The sequence below is a fragment of the Triturus cristatus genome, chromosome 2_2 (assembly GCF_964204655.1).
Source record: "Triturus cristatus chromosome 2_2, aTriCri1.1, whole genome shotgun sequence".
In the NCBI taxonomy this organism is placed as follows: domain Eukaryota; kingdom Metazoa; phylum Chordata; class Amphibia; order Caudata; family Salamandridae; genus Triturus; species Triturus cristatus.
In genome coordinates, this window is record NC_140582.1 from 1,186,456,315 (window position 1) to 1,186,476,739 (window position 20,425).

General features: G+C 43.9%; 1 protein-coding gene across 1 annotated transcript in view; it reads left to right on the forward strand.

The window, feature by feature from the left end:
• The window catches only part of CCT7 (chaperonin containing TCP1 subunit 7), a 144,796-nt gene that overhangs the window by 42,786 nt on the left and 81,585 nt on the right, over positions 1 to 20,425 (forward strand). The window contains exon 3 of the mRNA XM_085642772.1: positions 16,075 to 16,181. Coding sequence (XP_085498898.1) covers positions 16,075 to 16,181 — 107 coding nt within the window. The remainder of the gene's footprint in view (positions 1 to 16,074; positions 16,182 to 20,425) is intronic.

Consider the following 20,425-nt stretch of genomic DNA (forward strand, 5'->3'; position numbering starts at 1 on the left):
TGGAAAAGAGCTTGCCTCCTGCTGAAGTCTCAGGAACAATAGACTTCACCCCCCAGGTCCCCAGAGTTCTTTGGAAGTGCCTGCTGCTGCTGTTGGGCCTTCTGAGGGACTGCGGGTCGCAAGGAGCTGGAAGCGCGACTCAAGACGGAGAAGCGTGCCGCTGTCAGAGCTGTTGTCGTCGCATCTCGTAAAGTGTCGCCACTGCAGCATCGCATCGAGCCGAAAGCGTCTCGCATCATCCAGGAACTGTCTCGCAATGCCGTAGAAGCGTGTCGCCATCGTAGCAGACGCATTGCACTGCATCAAGAAAAACGCCTTGCATCCACGGAGAAGCGTGCTGCCGTCGTCGCATCGCGTAAAGGGGTGTCGCCGCTGCAACATCGCATCGAGGGGAAGCGTCTCGCAAACGTCGGAGAAGAGTGTCGCTGCCAAGGCTGCTGTCGTCACATCGCGTAAAGTGTCGCCGCTGCAGCTGAAGCGTCTACTCTTCTCGCAACATCGGAGAAGCGTGCCGCATCTGCAAGATCTTCACGTCTTTATTTCTTTCCACCAAAATCTTCATCGCATCAACCTCGTTGCAACACTTTCGTTGCCCTGCGTGTCGCATCTAAAAGGTACATTGACTTAAAGTGTCGCATTTAAGAACTTAAGAGAACTAAGCCAAATCCTACCATCTAAAGTAACAGTATTGCGTGTTTTTGTCGTTTAATGGTCTTATGGTAAATCTCTATATAAAGAATATTTATTTTTGATATAAAACCTGTGTGGTGTCCATTTGTAGTGTTGTCACTTTGTTACTGTATGTGTTCACCAATGCTTTACACACTGCCTCTGAGATAAGCCTGTCTGCTCGTGCCAAGCTACCAAGGGGGTGAGCAGGGGTTATTTTAGGACTGTTCCCCCTTACCCTGACTAGAGGAGAGGGTCCCCATTTGTCACAAGTGCATACCTGTGCCAACTAGAGACCCCCAAGTCTAACAGGGGCACTCCCCACAGATTGAAGAACCCAGGGTTAGAAGAAGTGGCCGGCCCAGAAAAACAGGGCACACCTATTCTCAAAGAATCTGCTACCGCCGAGGCAACGGAAGTGACCGCCCCATTGTTCTGGAAGATATACCCCCGTTCTAAGTGAGCCATGCTCTGCTTCTTCTATCAAAACATAGCACCCCAGCCGTCTGTGGTGGCATGTAGGCAAACTGAATAGGGTCATCTTGCTGTTTTTGCACAAAGGGATATCCACGGAGGAGCTTACCTGTCGCCCATCAACTACTCGGCGCACCCGCTTCGCGGGTGCCCCTTCGCCCGTTTTTGAGGAGCGGTTCACAGACAACGATTGGGAGGTGTCCGGAGGAGGGAAACCTGCGGTTGGTGTGTGGCTGCAGCGGGGCTGCGAGCGTGCGGGGACTTCATTGCCCAGAAGTCCCTGCCAGACCGTCAACGAGCTTCCGGTCCGCTCTCCCTGCTGCCCCGCCCCCCACCCGCCCTCCTGAGGCTTAAAAACACCTCATTGCCACAATCCAAGTGGGTCATCTTGCTGTTTTTGCACAAAGGGATATCCACGGAGGAGCTTACCTGTCGCCCATCAACTACTCGGCGCACCCGCTTCGCGGGTGCCCCTTCGCCCGTTTTTGAGGAGCGGTTCACAGACAACGATTGGGAGGTGTCCGGAGGAGGGAAACCTGCGGTTGGTGTGTGGCTGCAGCGGGGCTGCGAGCGTGCGGGGACTTCATTGCCCAGAAGTCCCTGCCAGACCGTCAACGAGCTTCCGGTCCGCTCTCCCTGCTGCCCCGCCCCCCACCCGCCCTCCTGAGGCTTAAAAACACCTCATTGCCACAATCCAAGTGGGTCATCTTGCTGTTTTTGCACAAAGGGATATCCACGGAGGAGCTTACCTGTCGCCCATCAACTACTCGGCGCACCCGCTTCGCGGGTGCCCCTTCGCCCGTTTTTGAGGAGCGGTTCACAGACAACGATTGGGAGGTGTCCGGAGGAGGGAAACCTGCGGTTGGTGTGTGGCTGCAGCGGGGCTGCGAGCGTGCGGGGACTTCATTGCCCAGAAGTCCCTGCCAGACCGTCAACGAGCTTCCGGTCCGCTCTCCCTGCTGCCCCGCCCCCCACCCGCCCTCCTGAGGCTTGATAACAACATTCTACTCCCGCAGCGCGGGACGCAGCCCGGGCTAAGACTGGGCCGTTTGAGGCCGTTCGAGACTGGAGACACTGGGCTGGGCCACCCCCCCTTATATTTCAGTAAGTGTACGAGATTGAGTCCCCCTCATCCTCTCAGGCGGGAACAATGTCCAAAAATAAAATTCCCACCGCTAGCACATCCATGGCAGGGACCCTGGACAACTTCATTGTTAGAGCTGCAACCATCCTAGAGCGAGAGATAGACCTTACTGAGCGTCGTCTATCGTTTGACCCCTTTACAACCAAACGTTCATCTCTAGGGAAAATCGCCTCATCAGTCACACCAGGGGTAACTACTACTATCCCCATACTAACTGAATGTTTGTCCAGCGATAATGATAGTGCCGACCTCAGTATGGAATTAACTGTTGGCAGTAACAGCAATGGGCGCGGCGATTCTAATAGGATAACTACACCTATGACTACTACGGCACCGGCCGCTAAAAATCAAATTGAAGGTGTTTCTACCCGCGCACAACTACATGTAATAAATGAGGCTACCTCACTTTCTTCCTCCCCTCCCTCAAATCTAGGAGCAAAACCGAAAACCAAGGTTGCCCCGCAAACAAAAGGGGGGAGACAAACAAGAGGGTCAAAAAATAAAAACAAAACACCTGCCTCTAAATTTACCCTGGGCGCTGCTGAACACCCTCTGATTGAAGTCACCTCAGATAAGTCCAGGCAACTAGATGTCGGGTTCCAGGCTAAAATAATAGAGGTGTTTGAAAATTCAACCCGCCTAATTCTGGACAGACTCTCCAAAATTGAGGAGCGTCTACAGAAATTAGAAAAGACTACCTCTGCTAGTCTAGAAATTAACAAATCTTTGAGGACAGACTTCCTCAGAGAGCTTCATGAACACCCTCTTCCCGTCAAATCTGCCAGTCACTCAAAAGAGAAAACCCCTCCTCTCATGGCCTTGCCTTTAATTGACAAGCACCTGGATCTTACAGGGGACAATTGCCCAAATACAGCCTGCACTGAAAAAACCACGTCCAGAAGTGGCCCCCAAAATCTTCATGTAGGAGTAAAGCCCCTGCAGAACCCATCGGAAGTTAATAACAAATCCAACAATCCTACTCCTCAAGAGAGTCACGAGGTAGCAAATAGACCTGCTCCCGTCCAAGATGCTGTTCCCAAATTACCCATCTTAGACCTTCCCCCAGAATCATCACCATATGTCATTATACTGGCGGGAGTACCTGCCTTGCAGGGACAAACCAACGAGTCTTATCTGGAACTCAGGAACAAGATTATCCATTGGCTTAATTTCAACCGACCCCTCCCTCCTAACATTCATACTAAAATCTTGTTTGTTCGGAGAGTCAGTTGGGTGGGTAGAAGGAGTAAAGACATACCGGGGGACTGCATAATTGTTAATTTTAGGGACACTCAGGCTGTAAAATATATCCAGCACGCACAATCCTTTGACCCCAACACAAACATCACCCCTTTACCTCTCGATTACTTTTATCCTCATTATCTAGTAAATAACCAGTGGGAATTAGCAGGGAGAGCAAACACACATATAAACCAGGCAAGAGGCATGCTGCCTATACATAGACAAGGCTGGTTGGAAGCCTTCCCACTGTCCAATAAGTATAGCTGTTTGGACATGGTCGATTGACTACCCCTAAATTTTAATGTTGTTGATCCTGTGGGGGAAGTCACAGCGGGTGATAAATCAACCCCTGTGACTAAATGCTGGCCCGCAAAACCGCCAATTTCCTCAAAGAATAACGTAGGATCCTCCCCTATTAACATGGAGGATAACGAGAAAACTGACCACCTTTCACTGTCGAGTAGCGAATCCACCAAACCTGGTGCTCCTGGCGCAACACCCATAGTGACTTTATCTCCAGTGGGTGATACACGCCATTCAGTCGGATTTTTATCCTGGAATGTTGCAGGGCTGAACTCCAGGTTAGCCGACATAAACTGCGCTTCCTTTATTAAACAGTTTTCGATTGTCTGCCTTCAGGAATGTTGGACGGTTGAGCCCATTCATATGAACGGCTACCGTACTTACCATACACCAGCGGTACTCACTCTGAGAGGGAGAAATAAAGGTGGCCTTTGTACTTATGTCTCAAACTGTCTTAAGGAAACTAAGATCTCCTTTTTCTCTAATTCCACCTTTTACCAGATCCTGCATATCACATTGGGAGGTAACGAACATATTAACCTGATTAATCTCTATAACAATATTCCGAAAGATGCCTGGGCCTTGACCTATAAAGAACTACTTGAGAGCCTTAAAAACATAGATGAAAAAGAACGCACTGATAGCTGTGTGATCTGGATGGGCGATTTTAATTGCCCCTTATGCCCATTGAGCGATCACAACCTATGTGGACTGGGAGAGATGGATGAAATCACTGTGACACACTTTTCACATACATCCCTGGGCAAACACCTTAATGAGATTCTTTTTTACCTGGACCTGGGTTTTGCGAACGAACTATGCTCCCCACCAGTCTCTTTTAACCCCACATTTATTGGACGGGGCTGTAAATCAACTATTGACTTTATGTTAATCTCCAAACGCTACTCTCACCATATTCTTGAGTTTGAAACATGTGAGATAGCAATGAGCGACCACCTACCACTTAGCATGTCCCTTGGTACAATGCTGGGTAAACAGAACATGGTTACTAAGACCCAGACCCTGTACGACTTCAATCTTGAACTCGTGAAAAAGAATGGCTATACCCTTAAATGGGACAAAGTGGAACCAGTGGCCTTCCTAGGCAAACTAATTGGCTCAAAGGAAGAGGAATTTAATATCTGTCTTGCAGAGCTCATTGACCCTCCCAAAGTCAATAATGCTCTCCTTGCCATCTCGGAGGAAATTAAAAAGTTACTCACGAGACCACAGCGATCTGGGGCAAAAAAAATTAAGAGATGGTTTGATAGAGAGTGTAGCAAGACCCACGCTCACTTAATGGAACAATTAAAAAGGGAGCCTAGGGTAATGGCTGAAGTTAGATCAGCCAGATCTGCGTACCAACTGGCAGTAAAAAAAAGGAAAAAGCAAATCAAACAGGAAGCTTGGAGTACTCTCCGTGAAACCTGTATTTCCAAAAATAATACTGCATTTTGGAAAGCGGTGAATGCTCCATTCTTCTCCAAAGATTCCACAGACACTATTGTAATAGCAATCTCGGAAGAAGGCTGGCTGTCCTTCTTCCGAGAACTTTACACTAAGGACTCTCAGGTCGAGTCAGAAGGGGATTTTAATTCAGGCAATGAGGACACAGTATTCCACCCAATAAATATCGACTTCACTATGGAGGAAGTTATGATAGCCATCAATAAGAGCCCAGCAGGTAAGGCCCCGGGGCCGGATGGCGTTCCCGTAGATGTCTTTAAGGCTAATAGCAAGTTATGGGCCCCCCTGCTAACCAACGTTCTTAATAGTTTTAACAAAACGGGGTTCCCAAAGACCTGGCAGGAAGCCATTGTAGTGCCTATCTTCAAGAAAGGAGATCGCAGTTCACCAAAATGCTATAGACCGATCTCTTTACTTGATTCACTTATGAAGATAGCGGGGAGAGTCATACTTGACAAATTACAAGTATGGGTGAACGACACAGGCACTCTCTCCCAATTCCAATATGGCTTTAGGGAAGGTCTAGGCACAATTGAGCAAGGCCTGAACTTAGCACTCCTTGTAGCCAAGTACGTCGAAGCAAAACAAGAGAACTTATTTCTTACATTTGTAGATTTGAGTTCGGCCTTTGACTGTATCAACCATAACAAACTCTGGCTAACTATGCAGGAAATGGGTGTGGACTCAAACCTCCTCATTTTTATCAGAGAACTATATCGGGAGGCGGGCGCGAGGGTTCGTTATGGGGAAAAGGGGGATTGTACATCCAAATTTTCCATAGAAAAGGGCGTGAGACAAGGCTGTATTTTAGCACCTTTTTTATTTAACTTATATATTAATTCGGTCGCGTCTCACCTCCTGGCAGATAAACAGGATTACCCAAAAATTGGCAACTCCTTTATCCCCATTCTCTTATATGCAGACGACGCGGTAATTATGTCCCGGACCCAAATAGGTCTCCAGAGATCGACCACTAGCTTCTCCGAATATATGGGTAGTAGAGGCCTAAAGATCAACATAACCAAAACATTCAATATGTGTTGCACAAAAAAGAAGAGCCTTAGTTGTAATACATTTTTATCTAACACAAAAATCATGACTGTTAATACTTTTTCGTACTTAGGTATCACCTTTGACAGTAAGGGAACTTGGATTGCGGCAGGTGATTCCCGTAAGCTAGCTTTCTCACGAACAATTGGGGCGGTCAAACATTTTTCAAATAAGGTCGGAGGCCGCCCGGTACCAGTCTTGCTCGATATTTATAGAGCTAAGTGTGTATCTACTGCAATATACGGTGCAGGAATTTGGGGGATTGTTAATACCTCAAGCACCCAAATCCAGACCTGTCAAAACATCTTCCTGCGGTACTTACTGGCTGTCCCAGGGTCAACTTCTGCTTATGCCTGTCATCAAGAGCTGGGTGTGCCCTACATTGCTGACCTTATTAAACTGGAGCCCATCTTGCTGTGGCATAAAGTCTGGTCTGGAACTGAGACAGCCCTAAATAGGGAAATAATAAAGGACTGCCTAGTCTTACATGGAGCATTGAAAATTCCCTGGCTTAATTATGTTAGGAAATTTTTTATCGAGCTAGGCCATCCGGAGTTCTTTAACTCTCCAGCAAGCATGACGAATTTCTCTAGAAGGAAATTCAAGCAAATTTGTCTGCACTTCCTTTCAGAGGCACGCTGGATGTTAGAGAAACACAAGAGCTCTGTTATGGCCAATCAGCTACTTATCACTCACCAGGGCATACAACCATATTTGAAAGTAGTTCCCAGCTGCTATACCCGTATGTTGCTATCCCGTTTTAGGGCTGATATCTTCCATAGAATGGTTACATTCCCCGAGAAGAATTGCTGGCTTAAGGAACTTACTCCATGTCCCTGCGACCATATTTCTGTCCAAACTTCCCTACATTGTATTCTTTTTTGTAAATTTTACTCGGAACCTAGAAAAAGTATTTTACGACCAGTCTTGAAAAAGTTAGGGCTGAGACAATGTAGAGCGGCTCTGGTCAGACTACAAATGTTAGATGATGAATTTCTTATCTTTTCGGTCTCTACTTTTTTAAAAACTGTTATTAGATTCAGGATTTCTATGAATTAGCTCATCTTTATCATGCTGCTATTTTTAACTCTGAAAATTTGTATTTTATGTATGAAATCTGATGTATATATGCTTTTATGGTTTTGAATCTTAAAAATCGAATAAAGCTGTTTCTGATTCTGATTCTGATTCTGAATAGGAAAATCCCAACACTAGGACTCTCTAGAGAACTCGTTGCTATTTGGGTAAAAAGTGAAAACAGCACAACAGGGACACGGTGGACTTATAAATATGCTGTATGGCTGTGGTAATGAAACAGGGGTACAGTTAGGGTAGTTTCGCTATCTAATGCATATGTTGAAGAATGATGCTGACTATGGTTGTTTAATCTAAGCGAAAAATGTTTCGGTCATTTGGTGACAGCCACGGCACATTATTTTAGACTTTGCGTTTCATTTCTATACGTCTGTGTAGATCTGATGGGCGAAACTAAGCATTAAGTGCTGTTGTTGCATGTAAACAGACACCCATTATTACCAGCGCACATTATCAACCTCGTTAATTGTTTTCCTAAAATGTCTCATGAATTTTATACAGGAAATGATTAACAAAGTAATGACACCCGAGGGGCTGAAAGCAGGACTTTAAGTGGTTTAAAAAAAAAAAACTGGGGGTGCTCTAAAAGGTGCTCGAACAGTTGATGTTGTTGCACCAAGGCTATTGTGCTGCATAACTAAATACTTATAAGGTTCCTAAAGCGAGACCTATTGGCTATGCCAATGCTTAACTGTGTGCTACATTCTCCATAGGTCATAGGGTGGCTTAGCCATAAACTTTACTCCTCCCCACTTACTATATCAGTCCACCAAGACTATAGAAAACGGCAAGTTTGTTGATAATGTGCCGCGAACAACTGCAAGGTGACCGCGTTAATTACAATTCCAATTGTCTGTGCAGATGAGATAGTTAATATTTAAAATGGAAATGCCTGCCATCTTCAGACAGCATCCATGTAACAAACAAGGCCTGCCAATTACAGCGCAGAGGGGGTGTTGCTATGTGTGCTCGGCTGTGTGCAGTTACACTCCTGCCCTTGGATGAGTTTGGGATTAGATCCGAATTTCACTAATTTTGCAGCATGTGGAGTAGTGTATGATGATTTGAATCTAACTGTAATGCACTGCTCTTTTATTTACCGTGCTCTATGGAGCCCACTACAAGTCAGACAAAGGTAATCTTGGGCAGAGAGGCTCATGCCCTATTAGTTTTTACAAAGTGCAGGAAGACGCAGGAAAAATCCAAATCTGTTGCTTGCTTATTTTTCTCCTCTTCAAAGCAGAAGGAAAACATGCACGCAAAGGGGTCCAGAAGAGGGGGCACATACAGAAGTGGATCTGGTACTGCTAAGACCTGCATCATATCCCCAATTCTAGGCCTGGTAACTCCTAATGCCGGGTGGGTGGGTGGGTGGGAGATACTGGCTGGAATCTTTATCTGTTACGTGAAACTTATGACCACTATATTTATATTCCTTAATTACTACTAATGTGCTCTTCTTTTTGCGTGCCCTACTAAAGTACGGCCTGGCCTAGCAGCTCTATAAATATTCACATACCTATCTGGTTCATTGACTGGGCATATTTGGAACATCACCGCAGCGCAAACATTGTTTTCTTTCAAACTGACCTTGTTTTGTAATGTGCTGAGTCACACAAAGGTGTTCAAAGGCATTACAAATTAATTCCAATTTATATTGCTGCTTTCATAAGAAGCTGCTTCTGCACATCCCTGTTCCCTACATTAAAAAAAAAAAAGTGGCCAGTGTGTCATGGGCCCTACTGCAAGGCCGGTAAAGAGCCCCTGGCCGCTGTTTGAATCTTTGTATTTATTTTTTTAGAGTTTTATATAGCGCAAACTAGACCCGAAGATATCATGTATTCGAGCGCTTCACATGAGCACCAGTTGCGTTACAGACGGGCACATTCATTTTTGTTGGGCACAGGAAGATTAAGTGATTTGCCCAGAATCACAGGATGTTGAGTCGTTGCCGAGACTCAAACCCGGTTCCTCAGCTTCGAAGTAGACTGCTCTTAGATCAACAGTTAAACCCACAAATGTATTATATTCTGCTGAGTGTTTGACTCCCTACAGTGGGCAAATAAAAGTGCAGCACAGAAATATCCACGAAATCCTTTGTTTTATACCTCTTTTGATGCAGTTACCTACCAGGAGTGGATATTCACCTTGTGCTGTTAATTGTGCATCAGAGGTTGTTTTTTTTGTTTCATCCTGTTGCCAGTTAACAGTTAGGCTCACGAGATAACCGAAATAGTGGGTTAGTGTAAATAACTGCTGTTCCCTGGGAGATAGAGGGGAGGGAAAGCCGGAGGAAGTGGCAGAAGAGAAGCGAGGAGAATGGGTCTATCACATTAAAATTTAATGACTTGACCCAGGTGAGCTTGGTGCTTACTTAAATGAACTCTGAACATTGGTGTCCATATTTCACCCATGTTCCTATGTGTAGCCAGCTATACACCTTGTGTAAACTGGCTACAGAGGCTGTTTGTTTTCTGGTTCCAGTACCTCCTGAGCCCCCACTCTGCCTAATTCTTAAATTTGGATTTTACGTTTTACTGCCTTAGTGTGAGAATGCATTTTATGAATAGGTATATAAAGTTGGGTTACCAAAAGAAAAATGCCAGCCATCTGTTTAAAGAACCTGCAAAGGCCTTGTCTTGACACTAAATAGGGTTATAAATAGAATAGTATGTGTTTATTTGTAATGTGACTTTTCAATCTTTGTTCCCTTTAATTATCAGTCATGGATCAGTCAGGCAACCCTAGAACACAATTAAAAAGGCTTTCTGTTCAAAGTATGCACAGATACGTGCTGAAAATTGTACGGTCTGGGACATCAATTTAATGAGCTGGCAACCCTAATCCCAAGACTGGAAGTTTGTTGCAGGATGAGCACATTATTTCCTCCACCCTCGATCCCTGGACCCCGAATAATGCCATAAAAGCAATAGTGTAACTTATATCTGAAATCCTATGCCAGCCCTCAATAACATGCTGAATAACTTCAACTGTATCTGGGAATGCAACCTGCATTAAGACAACTCACTTCTCATTCTCGCCCTTCACTTTCACACTCACCCTGCACTTTCACTCACCCTGCACTCACAGGGATCACAATGTACTCACACCGAACACCATGCACTCATACCACCCGCTCACCCTGCACTCAGTGACCAACCTGTACTTATGCCACTCACCATTAAACCACATTATTCTCCCTCCACTTACCCTGCGGTCACATGAACACACCGCTCTCTCTGCACTCACAGTGATCACTCAGCACACACAAGGCTCTTGCGCTGTTCACCTTGTACCTCACCCTGCAGTCACACAAGCACACTATTCACCCTGCTCATGTGACACTTTACTCACCTGTCCCTCACTGTTCACTCTGCAATCTCACCCAAACAAGCCCATCACTAACCATACATTCATTTGTCCCACTCTGCACTTACATCTGCACCCAAATGGTCACCTCACGCACCCTGCAGTCACTCCTCTTACCCTACTCTCACACTGTCGAATCGCTCACCATGCACTCACATGGGCACTCCTGCCACCCACACAGCGCAGAGGGTTAATGTGCCTGCTACAAAGAACGTGTATCATGCATATCACAGAAATTAGTGTTAGTGAACTACGGTAGCCCTATAAAAAAGTGAAATGTTGGTCAGAAAGGGGTTATAGAGAGATGAGGTGCATTGTTGGCGATTGGTAGTGAGGGAACTCGAGGAAAACGAGGAGAAGGCCTCTCAAAAAGGCTGTTGCACCGTGGGCGACAAGTGTTTGGGCCAGCCCTGGCTCGGAGTCTTAGCCCCTTCCCCCCCGAAATCCGGGTCTAGTTGCATCCCTGGTTGCTTCCCATGTCAGTAGTATATTTGCTGCCTGTTTTTCATACCCCCCCCTCTCGAGTTAGGGCTCTCTGATTGGAGTAGTCATCCAGAATCTCCAATCAGCATGTAGTTCCTACAGCATAGCACTGCTTTGACGTCAGCACTGACGTTCCTCCAATGAACGGGACAGCAGGAGAGATGCCAGGGAGTGCCACAAATTTTGTGTACATAAAGTTGCAAAATACTTCAAACTTTGCTAATGAAACAGCACTTCTTCTGTTGCCTTTTGCCTCGTGGTTGCTGAATTTGACATCTGGTTGCTGCTTTTCGCCTCTATTGAATCCTCCCCCCTCAAGGTTATCCTGGGTTGTACCCTGGCAGCTACTGCATTTTACTGCAAGGAATTTTCAATGGTTGTATCTTTCCTGAAGATTCCGTTCTCTGGCAGGTAACAGTGAAGAGCTTTTTGTTTTATTTTTTTAAAGCTTCGCTCCTTTCCCCTTTGTCCCACTACTAGTGGGAACATTGGAGGCTTCAAGGAGGAGCGGATTTGGAGATAATGCCATGGGTGCTGACTTTGGTTCTGGGGACCCAGGTTCGAGTCCTGGCATCGGCTCAACATCATGTGATCCTGGGCAAAATCACTTAATTTACCAGTGACTTACGAAAAATGAATTTGACCTTGATTAATGTCGCTGGTGCTTGTTTGACATGTTCCAATCCCTGGAGCTGAGTACACAAGCCTAATATAAGAAATATTGTGAAGTATGCCTACCATCTGTCCTCACTTCTTTCGTAGACCAAATTTAAATGCTTTCTTGTGCAGTTATTTCTGAAGCTTTCTAAGGCGATCTTCTTTCTAAGCCAACTATGCTAACAAATTGACTCTTGATGCTGCTAGAGAATAAAGATGTATATATCCTCTTGAATCACTTATATCACATGTGTATGATGTAGATGTCCCCTAGGCCTTCTTGGAAAACTGTGGCTGGGCTCCTATTGGCACGGCAACACCTGGCCATGCTCCAGATAATCACAGATTTTTGAATTGTGTCAGAAAACATGTTTTGTGGATCCCCGTTTTCTGAAATCTTGTATAGGGACGAGGATGTGGCGCAAGAGCCAGAGCTGAAGACTGTGGGGCTGTGGAACCAGGTTCCATTCTTGGTGTCTGCTCAACATCCTGTGATTCTGGGCAAATCACTTAATCTCCCTGTGCTAACAAAAAATGAATGTGTGCTTGTGTAATGTAAAAGATGCTCCTGTAAGGCGCTCCAATACCTTAGGGTCATGTTCGCACTATATAAAACAGCAAAAATATATTACAAAATGTTGTGAGCACTCCCGTTTCTGGGTACTGCTCAAGACTGGAAGTGGAGCACAACCTAAGGATGGCAGAAGCAAGAGTCCATCCACACATTGACTGTCTCTGTGGAGAAAAACAGGCACACCCCTCACCTGTGTTTTGGGAGTGTTTTTACTAATCTTATCCTAAATTTTGTGTTTTGTGTGAAAAATAAAGCACCAATGTAATTTTTTTGGGCTATTGTTTTCTTGGAGACTTTTCATTTGAACTTTATAATAAGCACAAGCACTACAAAAACTTCAGTTTACTAAACACTCTTACTTTATTTAATATTATTTGCCCTATATCACCAGAGCTCTGCAGGAGGGGATGGCCATCAATGACGCAGAGTACCAGCTTCCAGAATTTTTTTTGTCAGGGGGTGGTGGGGGGTGGGGGGACTCGACGTGTAAAAACGTTTAGATGGGGGGGCTCAGCCGACAAAAGTTTGAAGACCTCTGCATTAAATAACGTCTCTCTCAGAAAAAATGGAACGTGTTGTGCTTTTTGCCTCTCAGTGCCATCTACACTGGAAATAAATACTTCAGAATTATTATACCAGCGCTTCTGTAAGACAACATGGAGTTTCGGTGTGCTCCCATGGCTTACCTGCTGCTCTGGTGAAACATAGGGTGGCAGGCAGTATTGCTGAAAAGGGCCGATGTTGGGGGTCCCGGCAGTTCTATACTGCTTGCGCAGCCTGCAAACCAGATGCTCTGCCCTGCCATGCCTGATGCATCTCCGCACTTGCACCCTTCGCACTCGTGACTCACACAATGAGCGCGGTGTCAGTGAGGAAATGGCAGGGGGTGCATAGACTGTCACAATCTGATCTGCACGTGGGAAGGAGAGGAACGTCGTCCTCTTCGGCCCAGCCTGCCCCAGCCAAGCTCTAAGCCAATCTGAGCAGCTGGTTTGGGTGATGGCAGGCAACAGAGCCTGAAAACAGCCTTATAGAAGGTCACGAGTCACAAGATGCTGATCTGCACGTAGGAAGCAGAGGAACGTCATCCTCTTAAGTCCGCCCGCCCCAGCTAAGCTTAAAGCCAATCTGAGCAGCTGGTTTGGGTCCGGGCGGGCAACAGAGCCTGAAAACAGCCTAAATAGCCCAAACACTAAAGGGCTACTAAATAGAGCAGCAAGCATCATGAGCTACTCACAGGGTATCGGCGAGCTACCGGTAGCTCACGATCGACCGGGTGGAGCCCCCTACTCTAGGGTTTTGCCCTACGCCTCATTGGACAGGAGTGCTACTCTTTGTGACCCCAGAAAACACTGAATACGTATCGGAGAGGGGCAGTGCCTCTCCGCTCTGCTGCTTGAAACTGAGAGAAGGATTGCCAAACTGGAAACTTGATTTGCACCGTCAGGCCCTGCATTCTGACTGAGCCTGCTGTATTATCTGGAACTACAGCCCTTTTGAATGTACCTTGTTTCAAGAGAAATAAAGAGTGGGCTCCTTGCAAGCTACAGGTGAACAGATCACTTGCATCAACTCCAACAAGAGTCCCCTGCCTGGAGTGTATCCAGTGGACTTTAAAGGGTGTTGTCCAGGTGCATTGTGGAAATTGTGGCCCCAACCTTTCAAGGACCATCTTAGAGATTCCAGACCATTGGATTGTGTTTTAAACACTTTGGACCCCCAAAAGGAACTTCATGAAGAAGTTCCAGAAGTTTGGCGAATATTTGTGGAAAAGCTCCAGAGGGTGATCGGACTCTCGGAAAAATGCAATCTAGCGAACCCTCCCCAAATCTGGCCTGCTGGAGGAGTCCGCATGACGTCTGGTGAGAAATCCTCCAGAAAAGTTGATACGTGTGAAAGGTAAAATCTTGACTGGGTCCTCCCGCTTATTGTATCTGAGTAGGGCTCCATCACTATCCGCCTCAAATGTTGTCTTTGTCCCGGTCAGAGGCAACCAAATGTCCAGAAGTGGCACTATTGGTTTCTAAGCACGAGAACATGTTTAATCTTTAAAAATTCCTATTTCTGGTTCCCTACATTGCATTTTTTTTGTTTTGTGTGTCATTTTCAAGATAAAAATATTTTCTATTTTTATAACTTGGTGTTGGATTTTTGTGTGTTGTCTTAATTATTTACTCAATTGGTGTTTTTAAATGCATTATATACCTGTCTAAGTTAAGCCTGCTTGCTCGCAGCCAAGCTACCCAGGATTGAGCATGGTAATAATTTTCTGAGACCTATTCTGAGCCATAGACTGTGTTAGTGGCATTCTTGCCAGTGGCAGCTGCATATTTGCCACTACTAATAACCCACTTTCCAACAGAATGCCACTGGTGAAGACCGAAAAACATAACGGTTGTGATGTATTAAAATTCACTGTTTAATGAATGATTAAAAATGTTGTCAGTTCTTTCTTAGCTGGGACGTGGTGTCATAGGTGGGCCTCCCCCCTCACTCCCCAGCACCACCTACCCAATCTCCATGTTTCACTTCCTTATTTCTGATGTAGGATTACACTCTGGACACGTTAAGGGTGTCAAGTTTGTGAGTTGTTTGCTGGCAGTTATGTAGTTGATTGCACTTTTACAAGGGATAACTGAAAATAACTGCACTGTTGGGTAAAAGCATTCTTGCATACAAAGTGCTCCAGTACTGGCTGGAGGTGTCATGCGACATGGAGCCATTTACCAGCCCTGTCTGATAATATGAAAAAATAAAACGGAAGAATGACCATCAGTTGTCACATTTTCCGGACACCCTTTAAAGACCCATGGACATTTTGGCTGCATTGCTTATGCTATTTTTTAAATTTCACTCATGGGATTTACTGGAGAAAAAAATGTAGAACATTGTTTTTGAAAGATTAATTCAAGACTTCACTGTAGTACCCCGTGCTGTCATTTAATTTTTTTGCCTTGCTTGCAGTGTTTTTTGCATATATTTAGTGTCCAAAATTAAAAACCATTACTGGAAATACATTTTGCCTAACTGTTATAAACTCCAGTACCATACATTACTTAAACTTTTGCAATAGTTTACATTATATAAAAATGTTTGTTTTGGGGTCTCATGAAATTATTTTACACAAAGAATTGCACGCCATTAAATAGTTTGAAGACCATGACATTAAAGTAATGTTCCAATATTCAATTTGCCTGGTTGATGTTTGTGGCTTAGTGCTTCAAACATGGCTAATGCAATGCCTGCTTTGGTTCTTTTGCATACTCCTGGTACTGTGTAATCTGTTTAAAAAGGTTTTTTTCATTGGTAACTTGCTGGGAATGTGTGACGAGGATGACTAGTAGGGAGTTTTGGAGTCTTAAAATGAACATTCTCGGAGCCTCCTGTAAGGATTCCAATAGCTGTTAAATCTGACACCTCCACCTTAGATTCATTTTTATTCTCAGCCCCTGCCAAGAACCCTCCTTCCCTCCTATAGTGTCAAAATTGTGACCCGCCTCTTGCTTTATTATTCAGGTAAGACCATATTTCACTGTATCCCTTATAGGAAAAGCAACCATTTCCAATGATGGGGCAACAATTCTGAAACTTCTGGACGTTGTACACCCGGCTGCAAAAACGCTGGTCGACATTGCTAAGTCCCAGGATGCTGAGGTAAGCTTTTGAATACATTTACTCACTGTTTTTCATTTTTAGGTCTCGGCTAGCGTGGCTGCCTACATTCGCAGCTTGCTTGGCGAGATTTAATTATTTTGAGGTGTTTCAGTAAAGGGCTGTAAGCCCCGCCCCTTATTAGGTCTCGGCTGACCCAGCGCTTGCGCTGGTCTGGCGAGACCTAAAGTAAGGGTTTTAAAAAATGCTACCGCCGGCCACAGCTTGCAGTGCATGTGCGCGAGTGGTGCGCGCGCAGCAGTAATCACGCCATATGGTGCCTCTGCTCAAGCGCTCGCCCGTGCAATCTTGGCACCCGACTTTAGCTTGAGATGTTCAAGCTAAAGCACGGGTGCCACCATTACTACAGAGCAATAATAAACAGAAACCAGCATTGGCATAGCCAGTAGGTCTCGCTTTTGGGACCTTATAAGTATTTAGTTATGCAATTGTTGCATGGCTAAACACTTATAAGGTCCCAAAAGCGAGACCTATTGGCTATGCCAATGCTTGTTTCCATTGGCTGGCGTCACTGTTTATGCTAAACTGTGGCCAGCCATTGGAAAAGAGTTTTCCATGTTGCCTCCCTTTGGCTTTTTCAGACTGCCCACTTGGACGGGCTCGCCTGCTTTCCTCCCGTCGCAAACGTTGTCTCATCTTTATAGGGCCATGTGTTTAAACACATGGCCCCATAAAGACAAGCTCCGGCGTGAGCGCTGTTTGATTGTTGCTACGTGTTAAATCCGGTTCAGTATATAAAATACCACAGGAATTTTAGTGATGATGAAGAAGTGAGGTTCTTTATTTGCCAAACACGCAGCCTCAGGAAGAACGTGGCACTCAGGTCCGGAGATATCCATCAACTGCCTATCTCCGAACCTGAACGCTCGAACCTGAAGCACAGAACACAAGAGTATTCCAAACATGGAATACAACACATCTTCCCCCTTAAACATCAAACACAAAATGATCCCAAATACAGTGAAAATGAATCAAAATAAAAACTCTAAAGAAATAACAGGAATGATACATAAAACCCCATAAATGGTGGATGCAAACAAACAATTGCCATATAACCTGAAATGATAACTAAACAACAAATTGGGCTTACAAAAAACATCAATGTAATATATAGTCTTTCAAATAATGAGGGAGACGAATAACTCTTGAGCTACCTCTAATTTCTTGAGCTCCATGTGGAAGCTCTAAACTCTCCTCCCTTCCAGTAAACAGAACATCTGAATCATTATTTTCACAAATGTGTTCACCAACATCCACATCATGAGTAACAACATTGTCATTTCTGGTTATACAGCTTTGCCCAACGGAACTCTTTGAAAAATGTAGATTAGAAGAAAAATGTTCATTGATATCATTCTCCCCATTAAGGTCATGCTGAACATTATTCTTTATTAAAACCACATTCCTTTTACTCCACCATTTCCCATTTTCAACCAAAACTGCATTCTTGGAAACTTTAACAATGCGGGTAGTAGGAAAAAACTTAGACTTGGCCTTTTTAGAACCAAAAGGTCTTCTAACTTTAACTAGATCTCCCGACTGAAAATGGAGTTCTGTGACCTTTTTATTTGCATCATAAACCCTTTTCATTTTAGATTGTGCCATTTCTACTGAATGACGGACACGGTTGATGTCTGGTAAATTACCAGAAGAATTTGTTTGTTCCAAAACCCAGAAAGGAGACAACTTAGACGAGCCAAAACGTCCCTTGAGAAGAACAAAAGGTGGTGTACCAGTGACAGAATGAGGAGTGTTGTGATAACTCCAAAGTCTATCTTGGATAGCCTCAATTATGTTATCCCCTTGCACAGACGCAAGTTGGATAGTTTCCTTAATCATTCTATTTACCCTTTCTACCATCCCATTACCTTGTGGGCTGTAAAGAGCAACAGTCAAATGTTTAATGCCTAAATTTTCCAAGAAATGTGAAACAGCATGAGATTTAAACTGGACACCATTATCAGAAATTAAATTCTTAGGAATTCCTTCCCTATGAAATAAATCCTTCAATAAATCAATAACAGCTAACGTGGAAGGTTGTGGAAGAAATTTGCACTCCACCCATTTTGAAAAATAATCGACAACAACTAAGGCATATCTTAATTTGGAATCAACATTGTACATTGGCCCTATGAAATCAATGCCTAATTTTTCCCATGGACCATCCGGGAAGTCAACAGGATGAAGAGGTGTATTCCGAACTTTTAGGGACTTGTCAGACATAGCACAACTATTGCAATGACCTACAAAATTTTCTACCTCCACATCCATCCCAGGCCACCAATAAAATAATCTCAAACGTTTTTTTGTACCTGTCATACCCAGATGACCCTGGTGTGCAAAATTGATTAACCTAAGCCTTAGTTTAGCAGGAGGAATTAAAAGATTCCCCCTCAATACAATATCACCTTCACTAGTGAGATCCTCTTTTATTTTATAAAAAGGTCTTAAACCTTCGCTTAACATTCTTTCCTGTGGCCAGCCTTTGACAATGAATTTCTTAATCAAACACTGCAGATTGTCTGCCGCAGAGCATTGTGTCCATTCAGAATAAGTAATGGCCCCATCCAAAACTACTAATCCATCAATTAAACCTACTACACATTCATTGTCATCACACAATACGGAAGAGGCTTCGTCCAACAAAGGACATCTAGAAAGAAAATCCGCACGAGTATTTTTACCTCCAGGAATGTGCTTAATTGAAAAATTAAATTCATACATTTTTGAGAGAAGTCTGACCAACCTGGGACTAAGTTTGTCATGATCACTTTTAGATAGAAGAAAAACCAACGGTTTATGATCCGTGATTAAAACGAACTTCCTCCCCCAAAGAAATGTTTCAAAATGTCTAGCAGCCCACACACAAGCCAGTGCTTCTCTTTCTATAGTGCTGTAGTTGCGTTCAGCTCGAGAAAGAGATTTTGAAGCGAACCCTATGGTGTGTTCAACACCTTCCACCAATTGAGTTAGTACAGCACCCACACCAACACCACTAGCATCCACTGTGAGAATAGATTGAATGTCATCTCTAAATGAATGAAGAGCAGGAGCTTTCACAATTAGTTTTTTTAAATTAGAAAAAACTACAGAATGTGTTTCATCCCAAGTGAATTCTACATCTTTCTTTAGTAGTCTCCTTAAAGGCTCCGTTTGTAAAGAAAAACTGTCTATGAAGCGCGAATAATATTCGCAGAGTCCAAGAAAAGATCTAAGCTGATCCTTGTTTTCTGGAGTGGAGCTGTCTACAACTGCTTTAACCAAATCTGATTTAGGTTGGATACCCAATTCCGAAATATGGTGGCCTAAATAGTCAATGTTGTTAAGAAGAAACCTACACTTTTCTCTTTTTACTGTAAACCCATTTTTCTCAAGAGTGTTCAAAACATCACGCAAAATTTCAATATGCTCATCCCTTGTTTTGGAAAAGATGAGAATGTCATCTTGATATGCTAAAACATTCTTAACATCACCAAATAAATTGTACATCAATTTTTGAAAAACCGAAGCAGCCGAAGCAAGGCCAAAAGGCATTCTCAAAAATTGAAAAGCACCAAAAGGAGTATTAAAAGCAGTCAGTGAACGTGAGTCCACTGCCAGTTCTATTTGGTGGTATGCTGATCTAAGATCTAAACACGAAAAAAATTTAGCATCACCCAGTTGAGCTAACATTTCATGTATCTTTGGGAGAGGAAAACAATCAACTAAAATGTTCTTATTTAGCGATCTCAAATCAATGCATAATCTGATGTCGTTGGTATCCTTTTTCTTTGCCAAAACAATCGGAGAAATCCACTCTGAAGAATTTATTGGTTCAATTACTTTCTCCGATACTAGCTTTTCAAGATGTATTTTAAGTTGATCTCTTATCGAGAGGGGTACATTTCGTACCTTGTGAATAACAGGTATAGCATTCTTTTTTAATATAATTTTATGTTCAAAATTATGTACTGAACCGAGTTTATCTTGAAAAAGCAGTTCATGAAGAGACAAAAGCTGTTGAAGATCATTGTCTGGATTCGAAATGTCAATTAACGATATAGGACAGGAAGTGCCCGGTCTGAGAACCATTCCAAATTTACCTTGATCTCTCCAACCTAATATGTTGTAACCTTTCTTTGCCACATAAATTTTTGTAAAAATAGATCTGTCTTGAAATTTAATGTAGTCGTTGAAAAATCCTAACATATCAATGTTGTGTCCTCCAAAAGCAATGGTGTGAATAT